The sequence below is a fragment of the Toxorhynchites rutilus genome, chromosome 2 (genome assembly GCF_029784135.1).
Source record: "Toxorhynchites rutilus septentrionalis strain SRP chromosome 2, ASM2978413v1, whole genome shotgun sequence".
Taxonomy (NCBI): Eukaryota; Metazoa; Arthropoda; class Insecta; order Diptera; family Culicidae; genus Toxorhynchites; species Toxorhynchites rutilus.
The window spans coordinates 77,999,055-78,020,658 of record NC_073745.1 but is presented as its reverse complement, the minus strand read 5'-3'; the positions used below and the strand labels follow the sequence as shown (position 1 = coordinate 78,020,658).

General features: G+C 41.5%; 2 protein-coding genes across 4 annotated transcripts; one reads left to right on the top strand and one right to left on the bottom strand.

Moving 5' to 3' along the window:
- Window positions 1-9,818: 9,818 nt before the first annotated feature.
- On the bottom strand, window positions 9,819-12,593 carry LOC129768535 (SET domain-containing protein SmydA-8-like). Of its 3 annotated transcripts, none has more exons than XM_055770255.1 (7): window positions 12,443-12,593; window positions 12,244-12,375; window positions 11,630-12,182; window positions 11,419-11,570; window positions 11,258-11,346; window positions 10,877-11,199; window positions 9,819-10,770 (listed from the first exon to the last, which is right to left on the bottom strand). In XM_055770255.1, exons 1-7 carry the CDS (start codon window positions 12,493-12,495, stop codon window positions 10,522-10,524), a joined length of 1,551 nt encoding a protein of 516 aa, XP_055626230.1. In that variant the 5' UTR covers window positions 12,496-12,593; the 3' UTR covers window positions 9,819-10,521. The 3 variants fall into 3 exon arrangements, with proteins under 3 accessions (XP_055626230.1, XP_055626229.1, XP_055626231.1); XM_055770254.1 differs by having other exon boundaries at window positions 9,824-10,770; window positions 11,258-11,352; XM_055770256.1 differs by having other exon boundaries at window positions 10,639-10,770; window positions 10,822-11,199; window positions 11,258-11,352.
- Window positions 12,594-16,847: 4,254 nt separating this feature from the next.
- On the top strand, window positions 16,848-19,390 carry LOC129765855 (uncharacterized). The gene is made up of 2 exons (XM_055766293.1): window positions 16,848-16,923; window positions 17,034-19,390. The coding sequence occupies exons 1-2, from the start codon at window positions 16,848-16,850 to the stop codon at window positions 19,388-19,390; spliced, it is 2,433 nt and encodes an 810-aa protein (XP_055622268.1).
- Window positions 19,391-21,604: the final 2,214 nt, after the last annotated feature.

Below are 21,604 nucleotides of genomic sequence, written 5' to 3'. Positions count from 1 at the left end.
TCAAATTAAATTTGTTTTCGGTATTGACATTTGCAATAGCCGTGAAGATTGCTTTGTTTACAAAACCGAAAATTTGACATTTCTCTTCGAGACAAATTTTGCTCGGAATCTAGTACACTGTAAATAATAACTCGAAAAAGATACATAATACTAAAATCAATTCGATTCGAGTTTGAATTATCTCGAAACGAGTTACTCGTTTTGAAATGCGCAATGTCACCCCAGTTTTCGGACCAGCTGCTGATTGGTTAATTCTAAAGAGTTGCCAAAAATATTTGAAAATACACTTCTACATAATATACTCATGGTATGTACTCTCAAACTAGTTTTCATTATAAAGCATGACAGAAAAATATAATTTGCTGTGAAATATGCAACAATTTTGCTTTACATCATCCAATTGTAATTACACCCAAACTAGCGTTGGCAGAAAACTTTTCAGCTTTGGCAGAAATTATGCCATTCCGTGAGCTGGAGGGTCAAATGCGCAAATAATGAGCTGTTTTAAAAGCTTAAAAATGGTTTGTATGTATGCGAGCAGACATCTCTTTCTGTTTTCTTTTCTCATTTCATTTGGGATTGTGCCAAAAAAAAAGTCCATACGACCTCATTGGGGATCGGACCAAGGCCGGCTGGAATGCAAAGCTGTTTCACACGACCACGCTATCCATATGGCTGCCAGCGCTGTTATATAGAAGCGTGATAATATTACACCTCATCATAAAATGAAGTTGGAAAATGTTTTCCAAGAGGTTAAAGAAGAACATGGACGAAAATATATCTTTCTCTGTCTGGACCGTGTATTTGTCAAACTGTACGAAAAGCTTTCATATTCTATCATTTAAATGTGTCTCCTGTTTCGCTCGCTCATATTGGCTCTAGCATATATATTGGGTTGGGGAAAAAGAAATGTCGTATATTGTCAATATATGGCAACACTAAAACATATCTTGTGTTGTACTTATCGCATCGGGTCATACTATACGGCTATTTAAAGACGACAATCTGTGCTACAAGTGTCGTTTTGACAGTGTTGTGATTGTCCTTTTCAGTCTGAAGTTATAGCGCGTCAAAGATGGAGTCCACCAAGCAAGAAATTCGCCATATTTTACGTTTTTACTACCTGCGAGGAGAACTGCAACGAAGGCGGCCGAAAAAATTCTTTTAGTTTATGGACCCGATACTGTAACGATTCGGACAGCACAGCGTTGGTTTGATCGATTTCGTTCTGGTGTAGTGGCTGTCGAAGATACACCCCGTACTGGTAGGCCAATCGTCGTGGAAACCGGACTGGATTCCACAAAAAAGCTGGATGTATGGGTGCCACACGAGTTGACGCAAAAAAAATCTTTTAGACTGAATCAACGCCTGCGATGCACTGCTGAAACGGAGCTTTAGTGAGCTTAAAAGGCTTTCGGACAACGAGCAATCAGTCTCCCCGAGAGTTGTTCTCCGAGTCTTGTCCTTTCACAACTGACTCTGTTCGTCATTTTATTAACTCATTTTTCATACCTTAAATCTAGTACTACAATAAAAATATATGGCAGAAGAAAGTGGGAGTTGTCTTAGAAGCTTTAGTTATTTACTGCCCATCCAATCAGAAATGAATGGTAAGCAAAACATAGTTATACAATCAAACGCGCGAATGGTACGCCAGTTGCGAAACCATAAATAAATGAATACATGCTTGCAAAATGCGCTGAGCGTTCTATGAAGTTTGCTGCGCACGCGGAAATGAGTTGACCTAGTAACGCTTGTAAACACAATTGTTCTGGTTGAAGTTTCAATATTTGGGCTACACAGTAAACATGTATGTTACTGTCGCTTCGTTATTTTTATTATGCCATTTGCGGAAGTATACAAATGAGTAAGCTAACGGGTTTTGAAATATGTGACTCGACCCATTTTTGAAGAAGATGGTGAATGGTGATGAAAAGTGGATCACGTACGACAACCTAAAGCGAAAAAAGTCGTGGTCGAAGCACGGTGAGCCGGCCCAAACCATCGTCAAGCCCGGATTGACGGCCCATAAGATTTTGCTGTGTGTTTGGTGGGATTGGAAGGGAATCATCCACTATGAGCTGCTCAACTATCGCTAGACCCTCAACTCGGTTCCCTACTGTGAGCCGCTTGACCGTTAGAAGCAGGCGATTGACCAGAAGCGGTCAGAAATGATCAACAGGAATGGTGTTGCTTTCCACCAGGACAACGCTCGGCCTCACACATCTTTGATGACCCGCCAGAAGCTACGGGAGCTCGGATGGGATGTCCTATTGCACCTACCGTATAGTCCAGACCTGGCTTCAAGTGATTATCATCTCTTCCGGTCCATGCAAAACGCTCTTGGTGATACTAAGTTGGCCTCAAAAGAGGCTTGCGAAAACTGCCTGTCTGAGTTTTTTTCAAATAAGGAGGAGAGGGGGGGTTTATAAGGGGTGATAATGAAGTTGCCTTCTAAATGGCAACAAGTTTGCGAACAAAACGGCGCATATTTGACCTAAATTGGATAATTTTAAGTATGTTAAATAAAGCGTCAAATTTCGATCAGAAATACGACATTTCTTTTTCCCCAACCCTATATTATCAATGAAAAATTCAAAATGATCGGCTGATGTACATTTCAATAATTGGTAACCTTGCCATATCGACTAATAACCTTCAAAATTCGTGTTGGAATACTATTTATACTATAATAGTATTTACCAAATTCTGCTGAACGGATTTCTCGATATTTTTCCATTTTTCAGAAATTGCGACCTTGAGCTCTTCAATCGTGGTGTAAAGTTTTCCCTCGGTGTAGATTCTGCGTACAAGGATTTCCCCTAAGATTTTCAACAGGATTCAAATCTGGAGAGCGAGCCGGCCAGTCTGTAAAATTAAGTTTTTGGTCCTTAATCCATTGCTTAGTTTACTTGCTGGTATGAATAGTAGCATTGTTTTGCTGGAATGTGAATTTTTTGTGACAATATCCGCGCAAAAACGGTGACAGAGAGGATTCGATTCAATGCGAGCTCTTTTCACTACACCAACATCGCGTGCATCATTAGATGACGCTTGCCTCGAAATTTCATTGCCCAGGCAATGCGTTCGTTTTTTGCCTGCCTTCCTTTTTCGTGCTCATCACACATACCACGATGCGTCTAATTTATAACGCGGAAAGAAAAACACACGATACGAATAACGCGAAAAACGAACTGAAAAAATCACACGACGATATCCAAGTTGGATTACCACTGGTGGGGTCTAATCTTATACCATGGACAGACATACAACTGTACTAGCGCTGTACGTGTACAGCGTTGTACAGGTACCACGATAGCATGACACACATACTTTGGTTGTACATTGTACCGCATGTCAGACTGACAATCAGAAGTTTGAATTTATTGCATTGTATTTTCACCAATATTTCAATGAAAAAGGTTTTTATTTAGCGTCTAAACTATCGAACACAACAAATATGTTTCCAATCTGAGTTATTAACTCAAGAGAAAGTCAATGAAAAGAATGTATACCAAATGTTTTGATTCGTTTTGTTCATGCTACCCACCACTAATCGTCTATGGCGTTGCGCACAGTACAACTGTAGCCATGTACAGCGGAAAAATAGGTCGGTACAGGTACAGCGATTGTACCGAGTTGCTTGCATGGTTCTAGCGCTGTACATGGGACAGACATACAATTTTCGAAGTACAACGCAAGTACAGCTGTATGTCTGTCATAAGTATTAGATAGAAGCGCAGCGAAAGCAAAGTGATCTGAATTGCTCAACAGTCCGATGCCGAATAAAGTAGAGATGGGCAAACCGTTCATGAACTGTTCAAAAGAACTTATTCACCCAAAAGAGTGAACGAACGGTCGTTCTTTTCTACTGGGCAACAGTTTATATGAACTGTATACCCAGTTCAGAACGAACTGACCGCTGACTGAACTGTGTATACAGTTCAGTTCAGAACGAACCGTGTACGGTGAACGATGAACTGTGTATGCAGTTCAGAACCAGTTCAGAACGAACTGTGTACGATGACCGCTGGCGGAACTGTATATACAGTTCAGAACGAACTGACCGCTGGCTGAACTGTGCATACAGTTCAGAACGAACTGTGTGGGGTGATCGATGTATAAGAGGAAAGAAAACGAACGAATGATAGATGAATGGTGTTGCAAGGTGAACGGTCCTCAAATTAACGAAGGGAAACAAACGATAGCCCCATGAAACAACAAAAATAAGATGTCTGTATTGTCGTTTTTATAATAAAACGCAGCATTTCAGGATACGATGGTTTTTAAATTGAATTGTTTGATTATTGATCAAACAAAATTATAATTTCATATTTTCAAGTTGAGAGTTGAGTTGAGTTAACATTTCAGTAAGATGATATGTAAATCGACCTCCCCAAGAAAATACAGTCGAAAACGAAATGTCCCAAACAGTCTTGTTAAACAGTAAATGAATATTCGGATCGCTGATATGAAGCATTTTTTCTATCATATCATATTGTACTCCATAATTTTGAGATAGGCGTTCGTGTTTTGGTATAGTTTTACTATAGCAGCTATTGCCAAACATCACAAGAAGAGCATACAAAGCTAGTTTGTGCTGAGAAAAGTAAATCACGGTTCGAACTAAATCAACATTTCAAAATCAATATTTGATTTGAGATATTTTTCACAAAATTCGGAGAATAATTATTTGCTAATAAATAGCATTTTATGAATGAACAGAACAGTCTTACATAACATCCCACACTTTTTTATACTTGCTTTGACATATCCCTCTACTGTGCCAAAGAGTGAGTGAACTGCTCAAAAGAACTAGTTCTCCTAAGTGAACGGTTGGTCAGTGAACGGTTCATTGAAGTGAACCGTTTTGCCCACCTCTGGAATAAAGTTTGCCTTAGCGAATTCCACTGTTTATACTCTAGGCAAGTATTCCCTTTCATTCTTCTTCTTTCTCTTTGTTCACGGAGACTTTAAACCCTACGATTTCCCCTTCGTTGCTCGTTTTTGACAGCTGTATTCGGGAAAGCACACAAATGGACAGAACAAATGTATTGGAAAATGGAAACGCTTAAAGTTTTCATGAATTTTAACCATTTACAAACCAGGGGATTCGAATGTATAGCATATTGAAAAAATCTTAGGGAATTTCCGATTCGTTTAAAGGGTGTGTCACATCAAATTGCATCACGAAAAAAACGCTGTAGAAATTTAATTTTTAGGAATTATATCTTCAGCTTTCGCTTATAATCAGATAAGAGTGTATAGATCACGTTGGCCATGCTTCACTGTCAATTTTTCGTAAATTTGGAAAAATGTCGTCGAACGAAAAAGAGCGTCGGGAATTAATTCTGCGCACTCATTTCGAGAATCCGGAGTTGTCACATCGGGACATCGGTAAGATGCTGGGAATCGTCCAATCCACGGTCAGCAGAGTACTAAAACGATACTTCGAGAACCTAACCATCGACCGGAAGGTGAAGAACGGCAAAAAATGATGCTTCGTCAGTGAAAAAGATCACAAGCGCGTAGTTAAGCAGTTTAGACGTGATCCGAGAAGTTCGGTCCGGGACGTCGCCAATAAGCTGAATTTGTCAAGTTCATTCGTCCAGCGGACCAAGCAGCGGGAGGGCTTGCGTACATACAAGGTTCAGAAGGCTCCTAACCGCGACGAAAGGCAAAACATGGTGGGGAAGACTGTACACCGAAATGCTGACGAAGCCGCATTGCCTGGTAATGGACGACGAAACCTACGTCAAAGCGGACTTTCGTCAGCTGCCGGGTCTGTTGTTCGTCTCCGCAGAGGACAAATTCAGCGTTCCGGAGGAGATTCGCAAGCAGAAACTATCCAAGTTTGCCAAAAAGTACATGGTGTGGCAAGCGATCTGCTCTTGCGGAAAGCGGAGCGCCCCCTTCGTGATGACCGGCACGGTAAACGGGCAGGTTTACCTTAAGGAGTGTCTACAGAAGCGCTTACTACCACTATTGAAGCAGCACGAGGGCCCGACCATCTTCTGGACGGATCTCGCTTCGTGCCACTATTCAAAGGACGTGTTGGAGTGGTACGAAGCCAACGGGGTCACCTTCGTGCCAAAGGAAATGAACCCGCCCAACGCGCCGGAGTTTCGCCCAATAGAGAAATATTGGGCGATTATGAAGCAGGCCCTCCGGAAGAATCCAAAAGTTGTCAAATCGGAGGCGGACTTCAAGAGAAAATGGATTTCTGTTGAAAATAACTACAACCTGACGTTGTACAGAACCTTATGGACGGGGTAAAGAGGAAGGTGCGAGCATACGGGCTTGGGCTCGAAGTATGAATAAAAAGAAAATGCCAAAAGTTGTTTAATAGTTTTTATTTTACTGTCTAAAATTTTCAAAAGGATCGGTCTACTGGGCGAATTTCTACAGCGTTTTTTCCGTGATGCAATTTGATGTGACACACCCTTTAGTATGTAAATCGCCAGAATCCGTTCGCGGCAAAAATAGTTATTAACGTTAACTATATTTCATAAAAACGTGACCTGTTTCCTGATTTGGCATCCTTAATGAAAGACGTAGTTCTACGTCAAAAAAAACCATTTCGAACGCCCTCGATGCTGCCTTGTTCTGGATTTGCCACCAAAGCAGTTTGTATAAAGAACAAACTTTTTTCGTCTGCTACCTGATGCCGTTTTGCGATTGCGTTTGCCACTCGCCACTCGCTGCAACTGCCTGTTGTTGTCTTGATGTCCACCTAACCGAATGTGTTCTGTTCCGAATGCGGGTTTTCTTATCGTCGTGAGCACCTTTTCCAGCTAACTCAATCACTTCGGCTGCCGAAACTATATAACGGCGGCTAGGTGGACTGGTGCACTGGTACTAACGCGCTCGGCCTAGCTACCCTTGCGGAGCAATTGACGAATACACCTACGGGGAATTGCAGACCAACACGGTTCGAGCGGGATTTTGCCTTTCCCTTCACTTTTCCTCCTTTGCCATGGCCAGACATGACTGCTTGTGTTGGTTTGTTGATGTGATGTGGTGTACGGTTTGGATGAGAATGATCGTTACGGCAGGGGAGCGGGGATTGTTAAGCTGATTAGCTGGCTCGAGATTTACGCATGTGTGAGACTGCGACCAATGTTTCGTTCATTTTTTGACGTAGGATGACGTCTTTCGGGAACATATTGGGGTACAAATTGAAAATCGAAAATCGAGCATATCGAGCATATATTGTCCAATTTCAAACGCTTATTACTCAATCATTTCATGATGGATTGATGAAATTTTTACGTCAATCGATTTCGGCACTTCATAGCAATTTTTTATATTGAAGAAAATAATGTATGTCATGAAACTAACTATCGAACAATTGAAAAAACTCAACCCCTATCTTACCCTCTTCTGATTGGTCGACATTGACAACACATGCTGCGGTTCCCTAACAGAGACATCAAAACCAAGCAGCCTGGGTGAAATCGGCATTGCAAATACATAATAGAAGGGGAGCTTTTGCTCTCACCGAAAAGTGTTCCCTAACAGAGACATCAACACCAAGCTGCCTGTGGGAAATCGACATTGCAAATACATGAAAGTAGGAGGAGCTTTTGTTCCCACCGAAAAGTGTTCCTAACAGAGACATCTAAACCAGGTGCCCGGGTGAACTCGGCATGGCAAATGTATGCAAGTCGGGGGCATTTTTATATTGCAAGTAAGGTGATTGATACGATTAATTCTTGCAAATAAAACTTAAATTTGTAACTTAAATGTTAGTTGCTTCGTGAAACTTCATATCAATGACAAGTTCATGGGTCCAAACGCAGAACTGTTCATTGATTGATCTTCTAATCGACCCCGTTGAATTTACCTTTCACCATAAAATTCCTAGTATTTCTAACAAAACTCAAATTTTTTTAGATACTATTCTTGTTCAAAATTTTTCAACCACTCGCAAAAAACATGTTTCTCCGTTACATGGAATAAATGTTTTATACATAAAATATGATAGAATCAAGACAGCCCTATATCGTTAAATTGCTTCCTCGAGTTCTGCTCCTATCAAACACATCCAGCTATCAATTTTTTGGTATAGATAGAAGAAGATGTAGGAGTGCGTTTCATCACATTAAAACCCATTTCCAGTTTCGAACAAAGATCAATTTCGCTAGCGCAAACATCAAATGGACTAACAGCCATTGTCACCATGTAATTGTAGAACATATGAACGAACCTGGCCGGGCGGCCTAGGGCACTGTCTTTTAGTTATGAATAAAACACTTTCTGGATTTTCTACTCCAGGAGATACTACCGTCCGCCTCCCTGGCTGACGATCGACTCCCCTTTATTTTTCTGATTCATCCTAACGAAACCTAATCTACCCTAATTCCTACCGACTGAACTCTCAGGTAGAGTTATCCGATTTTACTACCCACTCTACTTATATCTCTACCTATCCTATGATTCATTGAATTTTCCATTTGTATGGAAAATTCCGACATTCTTTTATGAAAATCCTTATTGGATTCATCTTTACATTCTAGTTGGCAATGTAATATTAAATTATTTATAAAGGGGCGCTGCACATATTGGAATTTAACTTTTTCCTTCAGAGTTTTCCGAAAATTTTCAATTGTCATGTTTGGTTGGAATATTTTTGGTTGAAATATGTGTAATATTTTTGTGTAATACATTCTAGAGGAGGGAGGGGTGTCTTACCATTATAGAAACATTTATCATACCCAAAAACCCTCACATGCCGAATTGTGCTTGATTAGTTCTCGAGTTATGCAGAAGTTTGTGAATCGTTTGTATGGCAGCCCCCCTTAGAGAGGGGGGAGGAGCGTATTCACCCTGTGTTTCGTGCCCTGTAAAACCTTCACATGCCAACTTTGGCTCCATTTGCTGGATTAGTTTTCGAGTAATGCAGAAATTTATGTTTCTTTTGTATGACGGCTAACTCTTAGAGAGCGGGAGGAGTGTCTAACCATCATTGAAACATTTATTGCACCCTAAAATCTCAATATGCCCAATATGAATAATGCAGAAATTTGTGTTTCATTCGTATGGTAACTCCGTCTTAGAGAGGGGGGTGGAGAGTCTAACCATCATAGAAACATTTATTGTACCCTTAAACCTCCATATGCCTAATTTGGTTCCATTTGCTTGACTAGTTCTCGAGTTAAGCAGAAATCTGTGTTTCATTTCTATGGCAGACCACTCGTTCCACTTCGGCATCCTTTATCTGATACATCTAGCCATCCATCGACTGTTTACCATCCTTCTATCATCATCACTCGGTAAACACTGGTGGAATGAACAAACAATACCGAACAACCAAACAAATGGCTCTTTTCAGGGTCACCAAATCATTATCAAAGAGTTTACCGATGTAATTTTTCCAACATATCCAAAATCAACAGATAGCCTAACGGAATCCTACATCAACTATGCGGTAGTGTCTCGGACACAACCCTCCTGTGACGTTTTTCCTTTCCAATCGTGCTTCATTGTATTTCGCTGCTGCTCTGGTTGCCCGTTTTGGTCGGTACGATTTGAGGAGCACAAAATGGACCAATCAAAAATGGGCACATAGGGCATTTGGACAATGCTTGATATTTCACAATTATTCAATTATTTATCTCAAGAAAAATGAAATGTTATTCGTTATGATAGATGCGTAGATATATTTCCTATCAATTGATGCAAAAACCATTGCGATCTACTGAGAAATGCTGGAGTTATAAGCGTTCCAAATCTTGCATTTTCCCTACTTGTTCAGTGCCTAGATTTTCATTTCACCCCCTATATCTTCCGGTTAGACGTAGTCCTACGTCAAAAAATGCTGGATAAATTTGCAGTTTGATGGTATATATTATAACATATATCGTAAGAACGACTCTGCGTAATATGCATTTGAAAACTCTTAATAAACGTTACATTTTTCGTAGTGACCCCCCTATATAGAAATCAAAGACGTAGTCCTACGTCAAAAAGAGCCCGGACTGGAGAATTAATGCTCGAATACTGGGAGAACAGACTCACCGGAAAAGCGGTTTCTTCTCTTCGCTGGTGGGCATGAAGTGAATAGATTGATGGAATCTCTCATTCATACAAGTTGTTTCTCTGAGCTTTGAAGTCTCTGAGAGAAACAGCTTATGAGCATATTATACTTCTGCTAGGTCATATAACACCGTATGATTGGAAAATATAAAAAGGCGCTCACCTTACAAAATAAAATTTGTAGCAACAGTGCAACTCTGGATATAACCATTGAAATCTGCTGAGAAGAAAAGAAACAATTAGAAATCAGGGTATCCGTATTCCACTCTTGTTTATTTTTGTGATAACCGATCGAATTTGCTACTAAAAGATGTCTAAAAACGGTGAGATAACAACATGAGAATGCTGATAATAAATTGAAGGTAACCATGCGTCACAACTGCGAAGAAAAATTATGGAAACGCGTGGTTTTTCACTTGTTAAACAACTAATAACGATGATCTGAATGAGCATTATAATGTTCATGTTCATGTTCATGTTCATCTAACGACGTTTGTTCATTTTCTTCTTATAATTATTGTTGATGTTACTATTTCTCTGGTTACGATATTGACTCTGCTTGTCCATATTTTCATCCTCGATCATTGCTCGAACTTCAGCTATCTCCTCTCGAAGATCCTTCAGTTCGCGCATAGCTCGCTTCGTCAATTGTCCCTCCGGAGTAGTCGGATGTTCAAATAATAGCATACTGATCGCTTGCTTCAGTTCGGCTTCAGCTGTGATGAAATTTTCCTGGAATTATTTCGATCACGTTAACTATTGGTAGTGAGGTCGGTCTCATACTCATGGGGACAGAAGAAACCAACTATTGGTAGACCATCGTCTTGCGTTTGCGTACCAATAACTCGTTCGATTTAATCTCCGTTGTATCAAAGTTCCTGCGGGACAGCTCCACAAGTGCCACATGGTACTCGTACATCGCAATTCCAGCGAGTCGGGACAGACCCGGTTCCAGAACTCGAAGAATAGCCAGAATTTCCTCGCACAGTTCCAACTTTCGTTTAAGCACTTGCTTCGGCACATTGCTCGGCTCCATAATCGCGCAAATGTTCCGTAGTTCCGCGACAAGATTTTGTTTCGCTTCCAGAACCAGCGCGTGTCGTGGATTGAGTGTTTTCGAGTGTTTGCTGATGGCTTTCTCCAGATCGCGAACTTCTAGGGCTAAAGGGGGAGTAAATATTAAAATCATGATATACGTGCATCGAAACTGGCTACTCACGGCAACTCATGATTTCACTACGGGCTGCACAAAGGACCTCGTTGACGTACTCTCGCTTTAGACGTTTGTGGCACTTGTTACATTCCCATCTAGGACTTAACAGCAGAACATTTTTGAGAAAAGCGTACTATAGTTTGTAAACTAGATGAATTGCATCTTACTCGCTGGGGTAGAATGAACAGAGTCCTTCATCACATTCAGTGCATCTTATCGAGCTCAAATGAGTTCCAAGCTCAGTTGGATCCAAGCATCTCTCGCAAGTACAGGAGGAGTATTTTCCTTCTCTTAAATGCGTTTGTCGCTCATATGTGCCCTGGAAGGTGAACAATATTCAATTAGACTAATCACCTCCGATTCTCACGTCTAACCCACAAACAAACTCCTAGTGTAATTATTGTGCAGCATTTCACCCATTTTCACCGGAACGGTTGTATACACCCGCAAATTAAAGTGCCCGTCAACCGACAACATTGTATTCGGCAGACAGCTATGTGTCATCAAAGCCGTCTTCGGGTAAAGACCCCGAGCCAGGTTAGCCATCTGCCTCCCCTGACTGTCGACATTTCCACGCACTTCGAATGTGTTCACATCTAAGATGCCACAAATCCGCTGTATCAGTTCTCCAGTCACCGCCAGATCGTCGAAATTTTCGAAAACGCCACTTTCGAGCAAAGGTTGCACAACGTATTTCTCGTGGATGTTCCATATCTCGGTTCCACTGCGTTCCTCTAGACGAGCCTCCATCCGCATCATCTCATCGTATCGCGCACGATTGCTTCTGCGCAGAAGTAAACACCGCACCGGAGTGATAACGTTGAAATGATTATAGATAAAGTTTTTGTCTAGGCTGGATTGCTGGTAGAAGTTGCATTCGGTTTCATCGTGATCGGTGCAATCGTAGCATAGGGGAGCTTTCCTACATTTGCTGCAGGCCGGGAACCAAATGGACGTGTAATAGATTTATGCAATAGAAACAGTGGACTTACCTGCAGGTGCAGCAAGAATCCCTGAAGCAGCTCAGGCAACTGATGTCAGCGTCCCAATAGGGTCCAGTCACGTATGGTTCCTCCAGTAGAATTTGCTCCCCTTTTGGCAAATCACGATTGGCAACAACATATCTGAATTTAAAAAAATTAATTATACCATGAAACAAAATCGGTATTATCCTAAATTCCACGCACACACCTTCCAAGTTGTTCAGATTCCAAAATTTGAAAGTTTTCCTCAAAACCTGACATCCTTGCAGCTGCTCTGCGTGCAAATAATTGGATAACAAAAATTTAACCAGAACACACAGAACACAGCTCAGCTGGTTCTGAAGAAACGTAGCACAGAGAGAATGGCTTTCGATTGCGCAAGCGAAATCACGATTGAACGCGCATGTTTTGTCCGCCCAGATGTTCTATTTACATGTGCTGTCGCGTAGATGCCAGCGGCGTCTGCGCAAATGCGGCAGCGTCCAAGCCGTAGCTCGGAAAAGTCGAAAACAACCAAGCTCTAGCATGTAATTGTCAAATTGAAAAATGGTTGGTGTTTTCCACACTGAAAGTACAGTTTGGTGAATACATACAACTACATTAGCTGTATCTTCGTTTCGGACTTCAGTTTCAGAACAGTCGAATGTCGAAATTTGTATTTATACAATAATCTGACGTGATCTATCCGCGATTTTTTCATTATAATGATCTTTTTGATTTACCGTCGATGGGGGTGAGAATGGGTCAAAAGCGGATAAAAACTTGACGAATTGATGAATTAAAGATGAATTTTTAAACAATAACTATTTTATACACACATATCAAATTCTAGCGCCCGTTTTGTCTTCGCTCGTTCTAAGTTAAGCATAAAAACAACAGCGCGCCTCCATACCAACCGTATACGCTTGTGTGAAGAAAAATAATTCAACAGAGAAAGCTAATCAGATTCAAGCGGTGTAACCGATGTAAAACTGGTGCAAAACACGGCGCAGAACTCGGTGCAAAAACGGTTCTGACAACAAAACATTTGATCTGCTAATTCGCCAGAGCACATGTGTGTACAAGGAGTGAGAGCGCAACTGAGTACAAAATTCTCTTTCCTTGAGCTAATCCAAAGACGTCTGTGTTGGGTTCTATTTAAAGTTAAAACAAAACAGGCATTATTAGTTCGAAAGTATACAAAAAATTGAATGCCTTTGATCTCGATTGCGATTTGATCTATCTTTTCAGGAATCGATTCTTTATGCGTCTGTAGCAGAGTCAAACATTTTCAAAAACGAAACATGATAATCAACTCTCCTCTCAGTCGCTTCGCTTCGTGCAGGACTACTTCCATGAACGTCATTCTTCTCTCGCTACTGAATTACAACGCACGCATTCGTCGTCAAACATGACGCGTTAACACGTTAAGCCCCGCGTCTTCGTCTTTTTTGCGCCGATCTCACCGGACCGACAGTAGACTTTTCGTTCGGCATTTAGAACGACAACATCAAAGTTGCAAAATGATATTTAGAAAAGCTCACTATCGATTCGCTGGAAACGACATGGGCCTGACGAAAAGTTCATTGTCGGTCCCCTATTTCGACCAGGGCTCAACGTGTTAATGGACGGCTCCATTGTTTACCCAACGTAAACTCAACAACTCAATTTGCAAATGAGAAAGAGAAATGAATTCAGTCTGAGTTATCAATATGAAGTGTACTCTAGAGCTTACCGCGTGTTATTTGGCAGAAATCTCTACTACTTTAGACGACGAAGTTTCTCTAAGAACGTCAGTCCCATTAAAGATGAAGAAGAAGAATCTTGCTGTGTCAAATTCATAATATCATGTTATATGTCCTCAATTACGATCTGATATAAAGGGTGTGTCACATCAAATTGCATCACGGAAAAAACGCTGTAGAAATTTAATTTTTAGGAATTATATCTTCAGCTTTCGCTTATAATCAGATAAGAGTGTATAGATCACGTTGGCCATGCTTCACTGTCAATTTTTCGTAATTTTGGAAAAATGTCGTCGAACGAAAAAGAGCGTCGTGAATTAATCCTGCGCACTCATTTCGAGAATCCGGAGTTGTCACATCGGGACATCGGTAAGATGTTGGGAATCGTCCAATCCACGGTCAGCAGAGTACTAAAACGATACTTCGAGAACCTAACCATCGACCGGAAGGTGAAGAACGGCAAAAATGGATGCTCCGTCAGTGAAAAAGATCACAAGCGCGTAGTTAAGCAGTTTAGACGTGATCCGAGAAGTTCGGTCCGGGATGTCGCCAATAAGCTAAATTTGTCAAGTTCATTCGTCCAGCGGACCGAGCAACGGGAGGGCCTGCGTACATACAAGGTTCAGAAGGCTCCTAACCGCGACGAAAGGCAAAACATGGTGGGGAAGACGCGAGCCCGGAAGCTGTACACCGAAATGCTGACGAAGCCGCATTGCCTGGTAATGGACGACGAAACCTACGTCAAAGCGGACTTTCGTCAGCTGCCGGGCCTGTTGTTCTTCTCCGCAGAGGACAAATTCAGCGTTCCGGAGGAGATTCGCAAGCAGAAACTATCCAAGTTTGCCAAAAAGTACATGGTATGGCAAGCGATCTGTCTTGCGGAAAGCGGAGCGCCCCCTTCGTGATGACCGGCACGGTAAACGGGCAGGTTTACCTTAAGGAGTGCCTACAGAAGAGCTTACTACCACTATTGAAGCAACACGAGGGCCCGACCATCTTCTGGCCGGATTTCGCTTCGTGCGACTATTCAAAGGACGTGTTGGAGTGGTACGAAGCCAACGGGGTCACCTTCGTGCCAAAGGAAATAAACCCGCCCAACGCGCCGGAGCTTCGCCCAATAGAGAAAAATTGGGCGATTATAAAGCAGTCCCTCCGGAAGAACCCAAAAGATGTCAAATCGGAGGCGGACTTCAAGAGGAAATGGATTTCTGTTCAAAAAAAACTACAAACTGACGTTGTACAGAACCTTATGGACGGGGTAAAGAGGAAGGTGCGAGCATACGGGCTTGGGCTCGAAGTATGAATAAAAAGAAAATGCCAAAAGTTGTTTAATAGTTTTTATTTTACTTTCTAAAATTTTCAAAAGGATCGGTTTACTGGGCGAATTTCTACAGCGTTTTTTCCGTGATGCAATTTGATGTGACACACCCTTTAGTTTAGCGGTGAATGGTTTTCCTCAGCATTTAATAGGGGTTCTCGCAGTACTACATTGATTTCAATTATACGTTTATGCGATTCATGAACTGCATTGGCCAGATATACATATATGATGTAGATCAGACTGATTTTACGATAGTAAATATAAGAAAACCGACGCTTGTTATACCAAATTACGACTTAATTTGTCGTGATGAATAAAATCGTGTTTTTCACATCTTATACGCTGTTAGATATACACGATGCCATACTTTGATCGATATAAAATACCATTGTAATCCAATTCCACTTTATATGCGACTTAGAATATGGCAAGTATAACTACCCAGCAAACATTAAATCACATAACAAGCGTATATATAACATCATGTGCCCTAAATTTTAGTTGGCATATAATGCGCCTAATTGGCATATGCATGCAAAAGTGGAGGCCATATACATACATGACGATTGCTTACCGAATTAGTTTGGATGAATATGCAACTTTGACCGACTATAATAGCGATTATGTTGATATTAAATTGCGATCTAATATGAATATATTCATGAGTTGTCAACACACCTAATACAACTTTTGCCATACTCATATACGATTTATTACAGACATAGAAAAAAAAATGGCGCAAAATATTTTCGTAAAATGTTTATTATAGCCTCACGAATCGCCATTTTTATATATGAGTATTTATATTTGTAGAAATAATAATTATTAAATTTACTTGTGTTGGGAGTGGAATATAAATGTTTAAAATGGCACAGATTGATGTTTGGTGAAAACTGATCCGATGTGGGTTCGAACTCCGGTCGTCTGTATTATTATCTGCATGTTTCATTAGAAGCATGTTTCATCGAACATCAGCAATTTGGAGTGCTGATATTCAGCAGTCCATTTTTGTAAATCCATAAAAAATCTATGGTTTCCTGTAATCGATTGAAATTAAACACGTATTATGAAATCATTAAAAATTAAAAATAAATTACCATCATCATTGAAGTCATTGAATTGCTCTATTCCTGCAATCCAATCAAATTCCAAATTGTTTTGTTTTGGTGATTCATTCAACATTCCATTTTCATCTGTTAATTGCTTATGAGTTTCGTTCATATTTGTTTCGATCCGTTTAGCTTCTCTCCAGCGGTTGCGATGTTTTGTGAGTAATCGACTATAAGAGCCACTTTTTTTAAATTTAATTATTTTATTCTTCCGTATGTGTTCAGACATTGCTGTTATGAAATTAAACTTGTCAATGTTAAAGCATTTCATTGACATTTCAATATGATGTCATATGTTCTTTATTACGATCTAATATGATTTACTGTTTTATGATTTTCTTCAGCATACAACACGATTTACTGTAGTACTGAATCAATTTTAATTATACGCTTATACGACATACAAACTGCATCAGCGTAATATACGCATATGATGTGGATTAAATATTTTTTATGACAATGTACATCATAATCGTCGTCCCGGTCCTACAGTTGGTGTTGGTAAAAGGGGCTTCCTACCTGCAACAGCAGGCAAGTATAGTTGTCATAACGAGCTTCTGGTACTTGACAATGCTTCACCTTCTAGCAATTGCTGCTCATCCTCTTTTTTGTTCGATGCCTCTACATTGGATCCGGGACAACCAGTAACAGGTATTGAGGAAGTTCCCTCGCCACCCGACCCAGTCGTGCCCTTTATCAACATCTGCCATCACCATTGTCCCGGTCCTGTGGTCGGTGTTGGTCCAGGGAGCTTCCGGCCTGTAAGTTCAGGCGAGTATACTGATAATTCTGAACTTTCGGCACCTGAAATCCCTTCGATTTCCAGTTCCTGCGATCGACGTTCCTCGAACCTCCGGATTTATTATCAAAATGTGCGTGGATTGAGGACCAAAATAGATGCTTTCTTCTTGTCTGTTTCCGAAGAAGAGTTTGATTTGATTGTCCTGACTGAAACATGGCTGGATGATCGCATCTCAACGCAGCTTTTTGGACCTTCGTACGCCGTATACCGAACCGATAGAAGTCATCTGAATAGTCATAAATCTCGTGGTGGAGGAGTACTGATTGCAATCACGAGGCGACTAACCAGTTATCTTGATCCTGCCCCTATTTCTCTCCTACTTGAGCAACTGTGGGTTTTGGTGGAAGTTAATCACAACACTATAAGTATCGGCGTTATTTATCTCCCGCCTAACAGGAAAAACGATAGTACGGCGATCGACGAACACGTGGAATCCATTGGTTCAGTTTCAGCTCGTTTGAAAGTTCACTCTCCTGCTCTTCTGTTCGGTGACTATAATCAAGCAGGTTTGCAGTGGTGTTTCCCCGAAAGTAGTACACCAGTCATCGATCCATTGACATCGCATATATCCGAGGCCTGCTGTGCTCTCCTGGACGAATTCAACCTTCACGGTTTTTCTCAATCCAACACACATCTGAATAGAAATGGTAGATTACTGGACCTTGTCCTGGCCAATGATGCTGCATTACCCATTTCTTCGATTGCTTTGGCGGCTGATCCCCTAATTGATCTCGATGCTGATCACCCTGCTCTCGTCACGTTAATAAGCTTGCACACTCCGATCGTTTATGTTGCACCATCTGAACAAACATCTCTGAACTTCCGTCGAGCCAACTACGCTTTATTGAGTGATGAACTCGCCAATATTGACTGGAATTTCATCGAATCTACCGATAGTGTCAATGTCGCAGTGGAGTACTTCTGTACAGCAGTAGTGGATGCTATCTTTCGTGTTGCTCCTGCTCGACGACCACCTCATAATCCTCCTTGGTCCAATCGCCGCTTACGCGAGCTGAAGCGAAAACGATCAACCGCTCTGCGAAGTTACAGTAACTGCCGGTCATCTTACTTCAAACGACAGTTCAATTTGGCCAGTCGTTGTTACCGTCAATATAACCGTTTTCTCTATAATCGGTACGTAAAACGAACGGAAGCGAATCTACGCACCAACCCTCGTGGGTTCTGGTCATTTGTGAATACCAAACGAAAAGATGCTGGACTGCCTTGTTCTATGTTTTTTGGAAATAGCACGGCTAATAATGATCCTGAGAAATGCAATTTGTTTGCACGTCATTTCAAACGAGTGTTCAACAATTCCTCAACCTCTGCTATGCAAGTTGCAGAAGCTACCAGCGGACTGCCTTGTGATGAATTCAACTTCGACATTCCTCACTTTACAGAAGAGATGATGAAAACCGCAATGCGTAAATTAACGCTCTCGTATGCCGCTGGGCCCGACGGAATACCCTCAGCAGTCTTGAAGCTTTGTGCAGATGTTCTTTGCTCTCCGTTAACAACGATATTCAATCTGTCGGTTCAGCAAAGCGAATTTCCAACCCGTTGGAACTCGGGATGGCAAGTTGATGCTGCATACATGGATTTGAAAGCTGCTTTCGATTCAGTGAACCACGAAATTCTCCTCGCTAAACTGGATAAACTCGGTGTTTCATCAAGAAGTGTTAATTGGTTCAGATCCTACTTATTAGATCGCTCAGTTCGGATCAAGATTGGCCTCTCAGAATCGGAGACGTTTTCCAACAATTCTGGAGTCCCGCAAGGCAGTAACCTCGGGCCGCTATTATTTTCATTATTTTTGACTGATGTTTCGTTGCTGATACCTCCGGAATGCCGTTTCTTTTTTGCTGACGATGTAAAAATATTCAAATTAGTCAAATGCCATTCGGACTGCCAGGATCTGCAAACTTTGGTATGTACCTTTGCAGATTGGTGTTCCAGAAACATGCTGAGTGTCAGTGTCGAAAAATGTAACGTGATCTCCTATCACCGCAAAAATCAACCGATCATCCATGACTACATCCTGTTTGGTTGTCATCTTGACCAGGTACAACACCTCAAGGATCTCGGAGTTATCCTGGATAGCGGACTTTCTTTTCGGAATCACTATCACGATATTGTTGCCAGAGCCAATCGCCAATTGGGCTTTATATTCAAAATTGCCGACGAATTTCGCGGACTTTAAGCGTTACGTAATTTGTGCTCCACCGACTTGTAGCTCCCGGATGCGGTTGGTACTCATCAGAGTTTTTTTGCGTGCCCTCAACTTTGCGCCGCAATCTTCCCTAATGACCTTTCGTGCCGTAAAGTCGCCGATCCCGTGTTCCTTCGCCATTTTTCTCATTGAACACACTAGATTCGTCCGAATGTTTCTTTTGATGACAGGGATAACGCACTAAATCCGAGCTGACCTCGAACGACCTGTGACCACCTTCGCGGATAGTTTTCCTTTCTTTTCTCGGTCTAAGACCCTTTTCGCGGTCCACCGGGACACTCCCAAGGCGATTGAAATGAAATTTGCGCGTGGGACAAATCACGAAAACGCTGCCACTTCGTTATGGTGCAACTGTTGAACTGAGGAATTTTTTTGCTCGCAAACTATTATGATATGAGTTATAGATTACGTGCATGCAAAAACTCTACCGTTCTGCCGCGATCGTTGGTGAATCAGTCGAGTCGTCGTTTAGTTTGTTTGATGTAGTTTGTGCACCTTGTTGATTTAAATAATCGGTATTCCTTTGTTCCACTTTTATCTTCAGAAATTGTTTCACGGTTAAACTAAAATTGCGTAAGCAATGTATGTTTTCAACTGCAACTATCAAATTCAAATCAGTAATTGAAATTTTTTACAGATTTCCAAATGGGCATTTTCCAAACAACACAATTGAATATAAACATTGAACTTCATTTCCAGGGATACCAGGTGACTGTTTTGAAGATATTTCACGGCACGAAAAGTAAATAAAGGGTGTGTCACATCAAATTGCATTACGGAAAAAACGCTGTAGAAATTTAATTTTTAGGAATTATATCTTCAGCTTTCGCTTATAATCAGATAAGAGTGTATAGATCACGTTGGCCATGCTTCACTGTCAATTTTTCGTAATTTTGGAAAAATGTCGTCGAACGAAAAAGAGCGTCGTGAATTAATCCTGCGCACTCATTTCGAGAATCCGGAGTTGTCACATCGGGACATCGGTAAGATGCTGGGAATCGTCCAATCCACGGTCAGCAGAGTACTTAAACGATACTTCGAGAACCTAACCATCGACCGGAAGGTGAAGAACGGCAAAAATGGATGCTCCGTCAGTGAAAAAGATCACAAGCGCGTAGTTAAGCAGTTTAGACGTGATCCGAGAAGTTCGGTTCGGGATGTCGCCAATAAGCTGAATTTGTAAAGTTCATTCGTCCAGCGGACCAAGCAGCGGGAGGGCCTGCGTACATACAAGGTTCAGAAGGCTCCTAACCGCGACGAAAGGCAGAACATGGTGGGGAAGACGCGAGCCCGGAAACTGTACACCGAAATGCTGACGAAGCCGCATTGCCTGGTAATGGACGACGAAACCTACGTCAAAGCGGACTTTCTTCAGCTGCCGGGCCTGTTGTTCTTCTCCGCAGAGGACAAATTCAGCGTTCCGGAGGAGATTCACAAGCAGAAACTATAACTATAACTAGTTTGCCAAAAAGTACATGGTGTGGCAAGCGATCTGCTCTTGCGGAAAGCGGAGCGCCCCCTTCGTGATGACCGGCACGGTAAACGGGCAGGTTTACCTTAAAGAGTGTCTACAGAAGCGCTTACTATCACTATTGAAGCAGCACGAGGGCCCGACCATCTTCTGGCCGGATCTCGCTTCGTGCCACTATTCAAAGGACAAATGCCGTGTAAAGTCAATTCATTTATTGTGATTGATTGTTCTTCGTTACAAGTAAATTTAATGACGGACCTTTTAAGTTTGGTATGATGACTAGAACAAAATATATGTGTAAAATATATGTCATTCGCTTCTAGTGGCTGCACGATTTTCCCAGGTTCCTAAGTTTAGAAGATCATGTTAGGACAGACATATTCCACTCTGCACAAAGGCAAGCGAGGACAAAAGTACTCGCAGTTTGCATTTATTTGCAGAGCCGATTTCCCCAGAAACCTCGGTTTTGAAGTCTGTGTTAGGGAAACACATTTCAATCGGAACAAAAATACCCCCGACTTGCATGAATTTGAAATACCGATTTCTCCAGGCACCTTGGTTTAGAAATCTCTATTAGGGAACACATTTCGGTGGGAACAAAAGCTCCCCCTACTTTCGTGTGTTCTTTTTCTTCTTTTTGGCTTTAAGAGGGTTTAAACTTTTCAGTTCACTCGCCTCTAGGCTCTTTCGTGTGTTTGCAATGCCGACTTCGC